We start from the raw sequence: 14,582 nt of genomic DNA, 5'->3' as shown, positions 1-14,582 counted from the left end.
ACAATGAAACTACCAAGTACATGATAACATGTACCATAATAATCTCCAATTTACATCACAAAACGAACTGTTAATATATATGTAGTGTCCTATTGCCCCCATTGTCTGTGATTCAGAATGAGGCATGCTTTAGACCAAGTTAATTTTACTACTATGTTAATTCTAAGAATGTTCATGAAACTGACACATACTGTACAAGACAACATGTTTTACTTTTAAGTAAGAACCCTGCCAACCAACATCTGACTTTGATTTCTTCTTGCAACTGTCATTTTGTGCAAAATATTTGCTTTCACACTTAAATTTGGTATTATCAGCGGCACAGATTGGGAGCTTTGCTGTGACAATTTCCTAACCCCTCTACAAATAATGCAGTAAATAAGCCAAGTGAATCATTTTTTCTGGTCTAAAGAACTTTCATTAGGAAACATGCTGTAAAGAATTAAAAACAATCAAGCACAGATTTTATTGTTTTTGAACTTAATATCTTTGTTGCCCATTAGACTTTTATTACACATGCCATTTTCTTTGCAAATGCTGTTCGATTGTATGCCAGTAATGTAATGCATGCTATAGCTTGCCAACCACTGGTTCAGGGGCTTTTATTTAACAAATTAATCAGAAGGTCTTTATGAGACCTGTAATAGACTGTTAAAACTGTGGATGTTTCAGTGTGCATTAGCTCAATGAAACATTTCATATGAACTCATCAGTGGTTTTATTTGTACCTAAAATATTGAGATATGAAATATTTCAGGGTTATAATGAATCTGCAATTATGAGTGCATTTCAAAAACGCTACAAAGTACATGATATCATGTGCTATAACATAACCTCCAATTGACATTACAAAAAGATGAAACTTTAATGTATGCATAGTGCCATATTGCCTTCATTGTCTGTGATTCAGAATGAGGAAACACAATTTTCGATGATGCAAAAGTTTCCCTGTAACATTGTAAACATGCTTTAGAGCAAGCAAATTTTGCAACTATATTAATTTTAAATATTTTCATAAAACCGGCACATACAAGGCACCATGTTTTTTAGATTCTTTTAAGTATTGGGGAAAAAAAGAACAACCTGCAAACCAACTAAATACTCTCATATTCATTTTCAAGTGTACATGTCTTGTGTTTTATATCACAATCCTTGCAAACTCTTCCTCTCACCAGTGGTGAGACAAGCAGATTCTCGTCTGCCTTCGCCAGCAATCATGCAGTGCTTACACAAAATTCATGGTTTTATACTGAAAAGTGTAGAATTTTGCAATACTGTCAATTTATTTTGATACCAACATTTATTACCCAGAAATATAAGATTCCTGACCTAGTAAGAAAAGCTTCCCCTCTCATTTCCTCTTGCTCATCTTTTACTTTGTCTCTCTTTCTCTTCTCCCTCTGTCTCAATCATTGTCTTCACAGCAGTAATGACAGCCAGACCCTTTTCTGTAGTGCTGCTTGTAGGGGTTTTGTGCATTTACTGGGACAATTATTAATTGTACCAGTAAGTCACAAAATGATTCTTCGATGGCTATTAGAAAACTAACCTTGAGGAATAACTCAGCAACCCACACACACGGACACTAACACACGAGAATATATTTATTAATATATAAAATGTGCATATAAACATAACAGATTTTATAGTGAGCGCTAGCAGAAAACAAAAGGTATGTATTCAATAATGAAGAGTTACAAACCAAGAGAGACATAACATTCAGTATACCATTCATTTATGCCATTTCGTTAATGAGCTTTGATTACAACTTCTACATTAGATACTCTTAAGCAAGAACGTCACTCATAGGAATGAAATTGACATCAACTGGGGTTGAGGTAACAATTAAATTCTCGAGCTGTAATGCAGAATGTTGAATACTCATCCAATTTATGTGGATTCAGATTTCCCACAGACACAAAGGAACAGCGACAGGCTGTTGCTGCATCCAATCGGCATCCTCTGGCCTGGTGCCAGGCAGTCCTGGCATGAGGTGTGGGAGAAGGGGGAGAGATTCCTGCAGTGGTGCACTGGCAGTGACTCTCTGAAGACCAGTTAGTTAGTCCTGGCTGAACTAGCAGAGATTGTGCAGATAAAAAAGTGACTGTGTGTCCAAGCAAATCAATCTTTAGATGGGAAGAAGACTGGTTCATTCCCGATGTTGCGATAGTCCTGAATACTGAGATTCAGATGTCGACAGCTCTGACCATAGTTCACTCATTTATCAGGCGAGCATTCACAGTAGGTTACCAGCAGTTTACAAGGCTTGCTGCTGGGCTAACCTCAGGAAGATCATTTGGTTACGCAAGGGTGACCTCCGATCTCGACTCTTAGAACAAAGTAAAGTCCTGGCACTCGGACACACTGGCCGTCACATGATTGTCCGAGATGAGTCTGAGAATGACCTGGAGGGGCACCTTCTGGGCCCTGTGCTGCCTCTTTTATCTGGAGGAACTATGGTCGTTCATTGGTTGAAAGTTCCTTGGGAATTTGAGACCCACGTGGGGTTACCCTGCCCTACCAATTCCTGATTGGCTGATCGAGGTGGATGATGAGTAACCGTGCTCTCTGACATTAGGGTTGTAAACAACCTGGGATGAGACTCTCCCTTGGAATCTCCCAGACAGTAAGGCACCAGAGATGACTATTTATTAGGGTGGGTGGAGAATCTCAGCCTTGGGAGTTGTTGACAGTGTTGCACAAACATTTTCCCAAAACCGACTCTGAGACAATAAGGATTATTGGAATTAAGTTAAAATGGATCTGATGGTGATTGGTATTTCTCAAAGCAAAATTAAGATGACTCCAAATAATGTCCCGTGGTCCTTGAGAGACAGGACAATTTCCAGCTGTCATAGATTCTAAAAGATTTATATGAGGATCTATGTAACAAAGAGTAACATTAGGACACTATTCAGTAAGTCGTGTCCCTGTACATCTATTATCTTACATAAGGGATGACACAGAGTTTCATGTCCCAGGTAACCCCATAAAGAGTATATATATATTAAAAGATTAATTGTGCTCACGGAAGATACATGACCCCATAAAAACACACTGCAGAGTGAAGTAATAAGGAATGAAAAATGTTGTATATTATCCCTAACAATGCCAGATAAAACTATGATTTCCCTTATTCAACAATTGCAGAAAGACAAACAGGCATCCATCAGATAAAACACCAGGTTTTATGAAAAACTGGACACTGTGAGCCCCATGTAGTCTGTCTGATTTTAATATTCCACTAGGTGCCACACTGTGATTGGGTACAAAACAATGGGGTGTAGCGGCAATGCTTGGTAATAAGACAGAATTAAGTGTTGCTGTGCTTTCCCAAATGAGGCCCTATCTCTCTCTTCATCTCTGTGGTGCAGCCAAACTAATCATGCAGGCTGATTTAAGGTTTCCTTTGATAAGGAACAGCTCTCAAATGGGGATGCACTTAGCTAAGCCTGGCTATCATGATCAATGGTCATCCATTGGCGCCTATCTGTCTAGGGAGTGCCAGATGGACATCTGGACTGCATTCCTAAGTGTCAGGAGTAAGTGACTCATATCTCACCTTGATCAACCAATCAGGGACTGGTAGGGCCGAGTAACCCACGTGGGTCTCTGATGCCCATGAAACTTTCAACCAATGAACGAGCTGAAGTTCCTCCAGGTAAAAACAGGCAACACAGAGGACTATTCTAGAAGGAGAATTCTAAGGAGAATTCCAGGGGTGCGAGACTATTCTAAAGAATTCCAGGGCAGGACATTCTCGCAGCGCGCCTCCTGACAATCCTGAGACTCAGCCCAGACAACCACGGAACGGCCAGTGTGTCCGAGTGCCAGAACTTTCCTTTGTTCTAAGAGTCTAGAGCGGAGGTTGCCAGAGAATAACCAGAGGATCCACCCAAGGTTAGCATCAGCAGCAAGCCTCGTGAAGAGGTCGGAACTGTGGACAGCTGAATCACTATTCAGAACTAGCGCTTCATCAGGAACAAACCGGTCCTCTTCCTGACCTGCTGGGACCCACAGTCATCTTTTCTCCTGTGCACAAACTTCGCTAGTTAAAACCAACACTAACTAGCTGGTCTTCAGAAAGCATCAGCAGCGCACCATCGCAAGCCGCATAGCACAGCCTGGCATCGAGCCAGAGAGCGCGGATTGGACAGCAACAAGCCTGCAACTGTTTCTTTGTGCCCACAGGAGATCTGAATCCCCAGAGATTGGATGAGTATTCAACTTCACTGCGTTACAGCTCGATAATTCAATTGTTATCCCAACCAGTTGATATAAATTTAATTCCTAAGAGTTATGTACTTGTTTTGAGTATCTAATGTAGAAGTTGTAACCAAGTTCAATTACGAAACGGTCTAAATGAATGATATATCGAACGTATGTCCTCTTGATATATGTAACTCTTCGTAACTGAATGAATATATACCTTTTGTATTCTGATAACCCTCCCGATAAGATCTGTTAGGTTTACGTGCATATTCTATGTATTCATAAATGTATCCTCGTGTATTAGTACCTATGTGTGTGCGTTGTTTGAGTTATATCGCAAGGTTGGATTCTAAAGCCATTAAAAGAATCATTTTGTGATTTATGGCTACAATTAATAATTGTCCCCGTAAATGCCCAAACCCCTACAGAACTGATGCCTCGTGAGAGCACACTACAGGGGTCAAACATATCCTGTATTGTTTCAGAGATACTGTATTCCAGAGACAAGCAGATCGTGTAGCATGTGTGGGGAAAGTGAATTTTCCCCCACTTGTCAATGAGAAAGATGAGAAACAGAGCTTCCATTGTGTAATCAGACTGTGACTGGATTCAACATAAGTTAGCAGAAATATATTGAAATTTTGTAAGGATAATTTGGCTTGAAAGGAGTAAGTTAGTTGTTCCCATCTATACAAATCAGTCTTGGATGAAAGGATACCTTTAAAGTTAGTTGAAACAGATGTTGTTATGCATTAAATGTGATTCCTGTTTCATGAAATTGCAACTAACATTACAGAATAAGAGATTAATTAATCCCACAGCCCACCACAGGTTATTTCTGTCTGGAAGGTGTCACGCCCTCTGCAGCCAGAGGGCGCTCCTTCTCTGACCTGTCCCTAGTTTCCGGTCTGCTGTCCTTCCTCTCCCTCTCTTTCCCTTGGGCTATATATTTCCGGGTCTTGCACTCTGTCCTTGCTCAGCATTGACGTTCGGATGTCCTGAGACCCGCCTAGCACCAGGGCGCCCCACGTCCGCTCCCTGAGGGCATAGGTTTCTATACGGCATTCCTGAACTCTTTGCACTATGAGCCCGGGCCTTTTTCCCGTCTCGCCGCTACGCATATGGGTCTTTTTCCGCTCTCCTGCTCCCCACGGTTGGTCCCTTTGGACGTCCGTGACAGAAGGGATCTGCCCTTAAACATCTTGCATTATGTTGGAAACTATAGAGTCTTCTCACTAGAAAGAAATATCTAAAGGAAACAAAAAGCAAACACTTTTAATTTTCATTCTTTAAAAGTCATTTTTTTAAAGTTGTAGCTCATGAAAATACCCAGATTTTTTTCCAGTGCTACTACAGTGTCTTCTACTGATACTGGGAGAACAAAGAGCACATTCTGCAGGAGAGTTTATAAAACCAGGTCCAAGAGTCTCAAAACCTTTTCAAAATCTAAAATTATACAAATACTTATGGGCAGTTATGGACACACAGTCATAGTTTTATAACCAAATAGTAAAAGAGATGTTATCTTCTGGCAGCTCACTTGTACATTTCTGATCACAGTTTGCAATCCACTTTTTCTTTCTTTGTAGTCCACAATTTCTTCCAAAATGTGGCCTCTTGGAGAGGTTTGAGGGGTCTGAAATGTATGAACAATAAGTAGGCATAACACTCACCCTCATTTCATACACCACAGCTGTCACATGCCTCTCTCACTCTTTCTGTAAACAAAATAGCCTTGATATATATGTTGGATCTTGCATTATGTTGGAAACTATAGACAAAGTCTGCTCACTAGAAAGAAAATATCTAAAGGAAACAAAAAGCAATCACTTTTAATTTTCATTCTTTAATAGTCATTTTTTTTAAGTTGTAGCTCATGAAAATATCCAGATTTTTTTCCAGTGCTACTCCAGTGTCTTCTAATGATACTGGGGGAACAAAGACAGCACATTCTGCGTGAGGTTTTATAAAGCCAGGTCCAAGGGTCTCAAAACCTCTCCACAATCTAAAATTATGCAAATACATATGGCCAGTTATAGACACACAGTTATAGTTTATAAGCAAATAGTAAAAGAGATGTTATCTTCTGGCAGCTCAGTTATAAATTTTTTATCACAGTTTGCAATCCACTTTTTCTTTCTTTATAGTCCACATTTTCTTGGCAAAATGTGGCCTTTTGGAGAGGTTTGAGGTGCCTGAAATCTATGAACAATAAGTAGGCATAACACACAGCCTTATTTTCATACACCACAACTATCACATACTTCTCTCATTCTTTCTGTAAACAAAGTAGCCTTCATATGCATTTCCATCAGTACAACTAGTGACATTACTGACCTGACAAGGTTTTCTTAGCCTTTCAAAATAAAAAATAAATAAAATTAAAACACAATTATGAAAATGTCCATTATTATTATCAGTGAGCTACTTACAGTGTTGTTAGTGTTAGTGAGAGTTGAGGCTCAGTGAGTCCAGGAATCTATGACAGAAGGGCTTGGCTCAGTGAGGGATCTACACTATGATCTCAGAGGACAGTGGAATAAGTGAGCTGGAGACTCAGGGCCAAGTACATCACCACTCTTGAAAGAGAGGTCTTGCAAGAAATGTGAAAACGTTCTCCAGCAGGCTGTGAGGGGTGTATCTGGAGTGATGAACTCGCCTGTTTGTTGGGGTCACTACCACTGTGACGTTACAGTATCATGGAGCAATGTGGTTAGTTTTCTAACCAACATGGAATCTATATCAATGGTTGTTATGGTCCTCAGTTGGAGAGTTATTTTTCTTCCCTAATTGTTTTTTCCTTTTTCTCTGGGTGCTGCCAATTAATATATTAAGCAAATGAGGCAGAAGCATTTAAAAGGGGAAAATGAGACTGCAAAAGGGGAAATATTGAGAGATCAGAGACGATGAATGAGGTTAGTTGAGTGGTGTGTTTTAGGGATGGGGAAAAAAACATGTTGTGTGCTTTTCTTCTTTGCCTTTGGTTTGGTAAGTTAGTATAGATATAAGTAGGAGGCGGAAGACTTTTTTTTGGTACTGTATGGCCTCATTGTTAGGCACGACCACCTTTCCGGTTCTAGCCTATCTAGTTGTTTTTTAGTCAGTCAGTTTATCAGGGGGTGGGGGTGGGGGTTCTTTTCTTTGTCTTTCCCCTCCCATTTAGAATACAAATGTGCACCTCTGCCTCCCTGTGTTTTTTTAGTATAATAAAGTTGATTTGTTTTCTCAAACATAATTGACTCTCTCTCACATATTATAATAGTACATTTACAGTACTCTACAGTACAGTACTCTGTTGACAATGGAGTCTAACTGAGATGTGAAGAAAGGGTTAACTAAGTCCTTTCTGCATGAAGAATTAACATCTAAGCAACAGGCTGGAGTTTAAGGCAGTCACATGGTCGATTCCTCTGCCAAATTTTGATTGAGATAGTTTATTGCTTTAGATTTGTATTATGTGTTGTAATAGTTATAACCTTTCTTGGTTTTTGTTTAAATGGTTTATTTTCTTCAAAAGAGAAAGTTGTTTTCCTCAACACATCTACAAATAACAATAAAAATTAAATCAAATCAAATAAAAGTTTATTTATCAAATGCACAACAATACGGCATGCAGCAGTATTTGCTGGCAATGAAGTGTCTTTTTCTGCGAGCTCACAAAAATTACAAGAATCACAAAAATCACAAAATTTCACAAAAACACAAAATTGAGGTTACATTGAACTTGGACCGAATGCTTTGGTACCGTTTACCGGATGTTAGGAGGGAAAACAGTTTGTGACTGGGATGACTGGGGTCCTTGAGAATGGACCTGGCCTTCTTCAGACATCTAGCTGAGTAGATCTCCTGGATGCTTGATAGCTCACAGCTGGTGATAAGCTGCGCTGACTTCACCACCCTCTGACCACGGTGTTGGTGTGATGGGTCCAGGTTAAATCCTCTGAGATGTTAACTCCCAGGAACTTAAAGCTGCTGACCCTCTCCACTGCAGTCCCATTGATCTGAATAGGTGTGTGGTCTCTACCCTGATGTTTCCTATAGTGCTCTGATCTGTGATCAGGCCAATGACTGTTGTATCGTCCGCAAATTTGATGATGGAGTTTGAGTTATGCCTGGTGACACAGTCATGGGTAAATAAGGAGTAGAGGGCAAGACTAAGCACGCAGCCTTGAGGGGCTCCAGTGTTTACAGTCAGGGTAGAGGATATGTTGGTGCCCACCTTCACCACCTGCGGACGTTCTGTCAAGAAGTCCAGGATCCAATTACAGAGGGAGGTGTTCAGTCCCAGGTCCTGGAGCTTGATGACGAGCTTTGAGGGCACTATGGTATTGAATGCTGAGCTGTAATCAACAAACAGCATTCTCCCATATGTTCCTTTCTTATCCAGGTGTGAGAGGGCAGTATGGAGGGCAGTGGCAATAGCATCTTCTGTTGACCCATTCTGGCGGTATGCAAATTGCAGTGGGTCTAGGGTGTCAGGCAGTGAGGAGGTGATGTATGCTTTGACCAACTGCTCGAAGCACTTCATGATAACTCCAGTTCTCTTACTCCAGTGTTGTTAATTTACATTTTGTATTCATTCAACCATATGAAGAATAACAACCAAAGCTATAACTTTAACAAGACACCTGAAACAGTTTCTATTATGGTTAAAAGTCTCTCTCATTCTATTTCTCTATTCCAAGCATTGTAGCTCCGTTTGTCTCCCTGTTTCTCAGTCTACCTTCCTGACAATTTCTTTTCTTCCTCCTAAGTCCCAAAATTTGAAGCAGCTGTTATCTCATTATCCTCATCCATGGACACTCTGAGATGGATAATGACATGATGTTGTACATTGCTGCTGAGCTGGGTGGTGTAGTGAAGACTTGGAAAGAAAGATGTAGATAAGCTGTGCAGATGTTCAGCTGTGCTCCTGTCTTTTTGTCTACAGGATGTGGGAATGTGAACTAACAGAGAGATGTTGTGAAGATCTGGCCTCTGCTCTTCAGTCCCAACACTCCAGTCTAAAAGAGCTGGATCTGAGAGACAATAGCCTGGGGGATTCAGGAGTGAAACTGCTGTCTGCAGCTCTGAGGAATCCCAACTGTAAATTAACAATACTGAGGTAAGTGAACACTGATTATTTATTTGTATTGTTTTATTTAGATATTATAAGACTCACAGCAATCTGTTTTTCACATGCATCAAAATGTTACACCTAGAATGTACAAAAAAAAGATTAAAAATTATTTTTTGTCTAATATAATACATGTTCTTAAAATTATTGGATTTATGCAGATTTGAATGCTTTTAGATTTCTCAGTTGCTATGGGAGTGCCAGCCTCCCTTTTCCACTTGAATCTTACCCTTATCTTTTATATTCCTCAATTCTTTCTAATATTTTATATACATCTGAAAGGAAGTAGCTACAGTATGGAAGTGAGTTAGGTTTGCAATAGTTATCCATTTGTTTATCTCTCGTCTTTGAATCTCATTTAAATCTGGGGTGCTATCTGTGTAGAATTTGTATGTTCTCCCCATGTTTGTGTGGTTTTCCAGTTTCGTCCCACAGTCCACAAACATGCTGGTAGTTTAATAGGCGTCTGAGGAAGATGGCACTTGTGTGAGTGTGATGGACTGGCATCCTGTCCTGGGTTCAGTCCTGCCTTGTGCCCAGTGATTCCTGGAATAGGCTCTGGGTTACTGTGACCCTGATTTGGATAATTGTATATGTATGGTGATGTTGATGGTGTTCAAATGCTACAATGCATTTATATTAGTTGAGAGTATAATCTTAAGCCCTCGAATAACCATTCTTCATTAAAGTGGTTTAAAGTCCGGGTTCTGTTCTATATGTCTCAAACCCTCAAAATGACTTTTACATTCTTTAATGTTTTCACATGACAAATTATTTTATATGTGTTTAATTTATTAACATTGTAACAAATTCTTATTTTCATAATACTTTGAGTTATATTACATATAAAGGTAATGTTTTAATTTAGATGGATACTTCTTCATCATTTTGCTGAGGAGTTGCAATTCATCCAAGCTGTTAAAGCTTCAAGTTAAACACAGCATTAACATTTTAAACAACTAACGTTACATTTCAGGAAGAAGTTCCAAAAAGTACCTTAGATCCAAAGTAGTTATCAAACATGCAGGCCCTGGAAAACAGCAAATGTGTTTTCTGTACCTAGAGGCTTAAATCCCAGTACTTTGAGTGACTTGACATCCATGCATTGGAGAAATACTAGAAAGATTTAATATATATTCCATCAGTTTTCCTACCATAGCAGGGGCACTGTCAGTCATCACAGAAAATATTTCATTTGTGTCACTTCCTCTTTCCTCAAAATGATTAATAAGCATCTAAGCTACATCTTCCCCTGTAGTTGTGCCATACATGGGTTTTGGGCATCACAGCTCTTCTCAAGTTCCATCTCAGTCACAGTATCTCACCAGATTTGATAATGGTGGTACATTATTTATATCCACACACTCATCATGTGCAACACAAAATCTTACACCTTTTAAATGCCAAAGTTTGTTGTTTGTTAACACTTTCAACCATTCCACTTACAGACGCAGCCATTCAAAATGCATGGTACAACCTCGTACCATGCAAAATTATCTACAGTTCACCGTGTTGTACCCCACTACATGATTGGCTTGCCAAAATGACCGACAGGTGGCACTTGTGGTGCATTTGTTGTTAGTGAAACGATTTAATCATTTAATCTCTTTACTGTGCATGTTTAATCCGCTTAATATTGAATATTAATATGGAATTTTACAACTAAAGGGACATTTTAGTAGCTGAGCATAAAAAGAAGAGAAGCATAATGCATCTGAAAGTCATAAACGATATTAATTTAGGAAAATAAACATATTATGTAAACTGTATATGGCTGTATTGATAGTTTAAATAAAAAATACACACCAGTATTCTACTTTCTTCCTAAACATTTTAAACATTCAATTCTTTCATTTGGTTACATGCTGTGGTTATTTTGAAAAGGTTTTTACGTGCTCCTTCTGACTATATTAAGTTTCTATACTTCATAAAAAGTTATAATGTTTTAACCTTTTCTATGAATATTTGCATTCGTTATCACAAGAAAAAAACATCAAGCGGCGCGTTGGTGTAAAGGCTGAGGTACCTGACTTCCATGCTGGAGGTCAGGGGTTCCCACCCAGCTCTCATCATGAGTTTTCTTTTTACAAATAAACATTGATATTTCTACATATCACAACACGTTCAAAGTTAAGTAAGTTAAGTGATTAACCTTTTCTATTAATACTTGCGCTCGTTATCGCAGTAAAAAACTTTTTAGAATCCGATAAATAGGGAATCTTAAGCTGTAGTTGAAAAAGGGCAGGCAAAATGTTTTCATGTAATCACGAGTGACTGAGTTAAACTGATGCAGACGTTTACAAAGAAAGTGTCACGACCACCAGGCAGTCAAGACCAAATCGTAAGCGAGCTAATCAGCAGCGGGTGATTATTAACAAACGCCGCCGCACGAGTTAAACCACCTGCGCACACCCACTGTGCGGTGCGCACTGCTATTTATACCATCTTCACCTGCTTCCCACTGCTCGGTATTGAGTCTACTCCTTGAGAGCTCTACCTGGCGTTTTTCCCCGCACCTCGTTTATTCTGGATTTTGGATTCCCCTTCTGCCTTTTCGACTTTGCACCACGCCTCTCGCCTCGGACTGTTTGCTACTGGAGAACTTCCTGGATTACGACTTGCCTTTCGCCTTTTGACTACGACCTTGCCTCTCGTTTTGGTTTGTTCGCCTGCCTCATCTATCACCCGTGCCTGCGTCTGCACAGGATCCGTGTATCTTCCCACCAGGGATTCCTAACAGAAAGTGGACCACGTTATACTTTGAGCTTACAGCCTGTCCAAGGCATTCATTATCAATACTATTAACTGTGCATCATGTTGTCCATTACTACTATAAGAACAATACAAGCTTTAGAAAACACAAAATGTTTCCAAAATATTTTATCTGCCTAGTTACTATACATGACTCCATATTAATATTACTATCAAGTGGTATTAAATCAGTACAACCTTTATTTTTTTACAGTGACAACAAGTGGTGTTAATAATAATAATAATTGCTTACACTTATATAGCGCTTTTCTGGACACTCCACTCAAAGCGCTTTACAGGTAATGGGGACTCCCCTCCACCACCACCAATGTGCAGCATCCACCTGGATGATGCGACGGCAGCCATAGTGCGCCAGAACGCTCACCACACATCAGCTATCAGTGGGGAGGAGAGCAGAGTAATGTAGCCAATTCATAGAGGGGGATTATTAGGAGGCCATGATTAGTAAGGGCCAATTGGAAATTTGGCCAGGACACCGGGGTACACCCCTACTCTTTTCGAGAAGAGCCCTGGGATTTTTAATGACCACAGAGAGTCAGGACCTCGGTTTTACGTCTCATCCGAAGGACGGCGCCTGTTTACAGTATAGTGTCCCCATCACTATACTGGGGCATTAGGACCCACATGGACCACAGGGTGAGCGCCCCCTGCTGGCCCCACTAACACCTCTTCCAAGTGGTGTTCTTACTACTTATTCTTAGAAAAGGATAAAATGTTATAACATTTTATGAAGTATAGAATATAAACTTAATAATGTTAGAACAAGCACGTTAAAACAAAAACCCATGTAAGTTACCAAGTTAAAGACTTTGATGCATAAAATATTTATGCATAATTAAAATATTTATGATGAAGATGGAAGGTTGTGTACTTTTGTCCAACTGAGCAAACTTGCTTTTATAAAATACTGTATACCTACTTTTTTATTGTTAAATGATTAACATGCTGTAATACACAGTTTAAAAATTATTAAAAATGTAAAGAGTATACAAGTTAAATTATTAATTGCAAACAGATTGTCTCTCAGCAGTGACCGGGATTCGAAATCAGGCATTTTCTGGCGACAGCTCGAATGCTGTACACAAGATATTATGCTTTATTAGCTCCACCTGGCGGTATTACAACGTGCTTCTGGATACTATTATCATATTTCAATTTACATGCGGTATGATGCAGCAGATTGCGCCACGCCCACTGTGTTTTGACACAGCGTACTCTGTGCATTTTGAATGGCTGGATCTATATATTAAAGTGGAACTGCAATGCATTTTTTCCATTTTGAGATTAATGAATCTGAATGCATTTCAAATCATAAGGAAACTACCAAGTACATGATAACATGTATCATAACAATCTCCAATTTACATCACAAAACAGACAAAGTGTCAATGTCTGTATATGTGTCTGTGATTCAGAATCAGGCATGCTTTAGACCAAGTTTATTTTGATACTATGTTAATTCTAAACATTTTCATGAAACCGACACATACAAGACAAAATGTTTTAGATTATTTTAAGTATTGCAAAAAAAGAAACCTGCCAACCAACTAAAACACATTCATATTCATTTTCATGTTTTCACTTGTTCTTGTTCTTGTTCTTGTTCTTGTTCACTTACAGTGACTAGTGAGCAGGAAGGGCAGGGTTTATGGCGCAATTTGCACAAAATCTTGCTCTCACCCTTGGTGAGACCAGCTGATTCTTGTCTGCCTTTGACAACATGGCAGCCATGTAGTACTTCCACAGAGTTCATGATTGTGTACTAATTTGAAATTAGAAATTTGGAGATACTATTAGTTTATTTTGTTAAGGATATTTAAGACCCAGTCTAAGAAATTGGGACTGCAGTCCCCCTTTTAGATCTGAGTGAGGTGTGGATCAATATTGCAGGTGGGGTCACGATTTTGATTGTGAGCAAGTGGGATTTATTTCCACACAGGGCAACACATTCAGACACATCTTTCTAAAGTCTTCCTCATCTCAGTGTGTCTCACCTTGCCCAGTAATAAAACTGTGATGAGAAATATAAGATAATTGATCTTGTAAGAAAAGCTTCCCCTCTCATTTCCTTGTCTGACATGTTTAATCCTGCTCCTCACTCTCTTGCTCATCTTTTACTTTGTCCCTTTCTTTTGTCTGTTGTCCATCTGGCTCAATCATTCTCTTCACAACAGTATCTGCCAAACATAACAAGAAACATAATCTGCCAGGTGTTTGTCAATTAATTTCTATCTAATGTTTTTTTAATTCCAGTGTTTGCTAATCCAACTAATTTGATATCATGAAGAGATCATTGGTATAAATTAAGAAGAGTAGTGGTCCTACTACAGATCCCTGTGGTACTCCAATAATTGCAACACTGCAATTTGACTCATATCTTATCTCATCTCTTTTTTCTATTTATTAAATAATTCTCAATACAAACATACATTCTCTTTGCTTGCAATTTGAGAATATTTTATTTTCAACTTTATTAAAAATC

The 14,582-nt window shown here is 39.2% G+C and overlaps 1 protein-coding gene across 1 annotated transcript in view; it reads left to right on the top strand.

The window, feature by feature from the left end:
- LOC148646821 (NLR family CARD domain-containing protein 3-like) overlaps window positions 1-14,582 on the top strand; it is a 231,538-nt gene that overhangs the window by 215,207 nt on the left and 1,749 nt on the right. The window contains exon 13 of the mRNA XM_088608953.1: window positions 9,143-9,316. Coding sequence (XP_088465079.1) covers window positions 9,143-9,316 — 174 coding nt within the window. The remainder of the gene's footprint in view (window positions 1-9,142; window positions 9,317-14,582) is intronic.

The sequence above is a fragment of the Lepisosteus platostomus genome, chromosome 16 (genome assembly GCF_059453375.1).
Source record: "Lepisosteus platostomus isolate fLepPlt1 chromosome 16, fLepPlt1.hap1, whole genome shotgun sequence".
Classification (NCBI taxonomy): Eukaryota; Metazoa; Chordata; class Actinopteri; order Semionotiformes; family Lepisosteidae; genus Lepisosteus; species Lepisosteus platostomus.
Note: the sequence above shows the minus strand (reverse complement) of the source record. Positions and strands in the feature narration are given on the sequence as shown.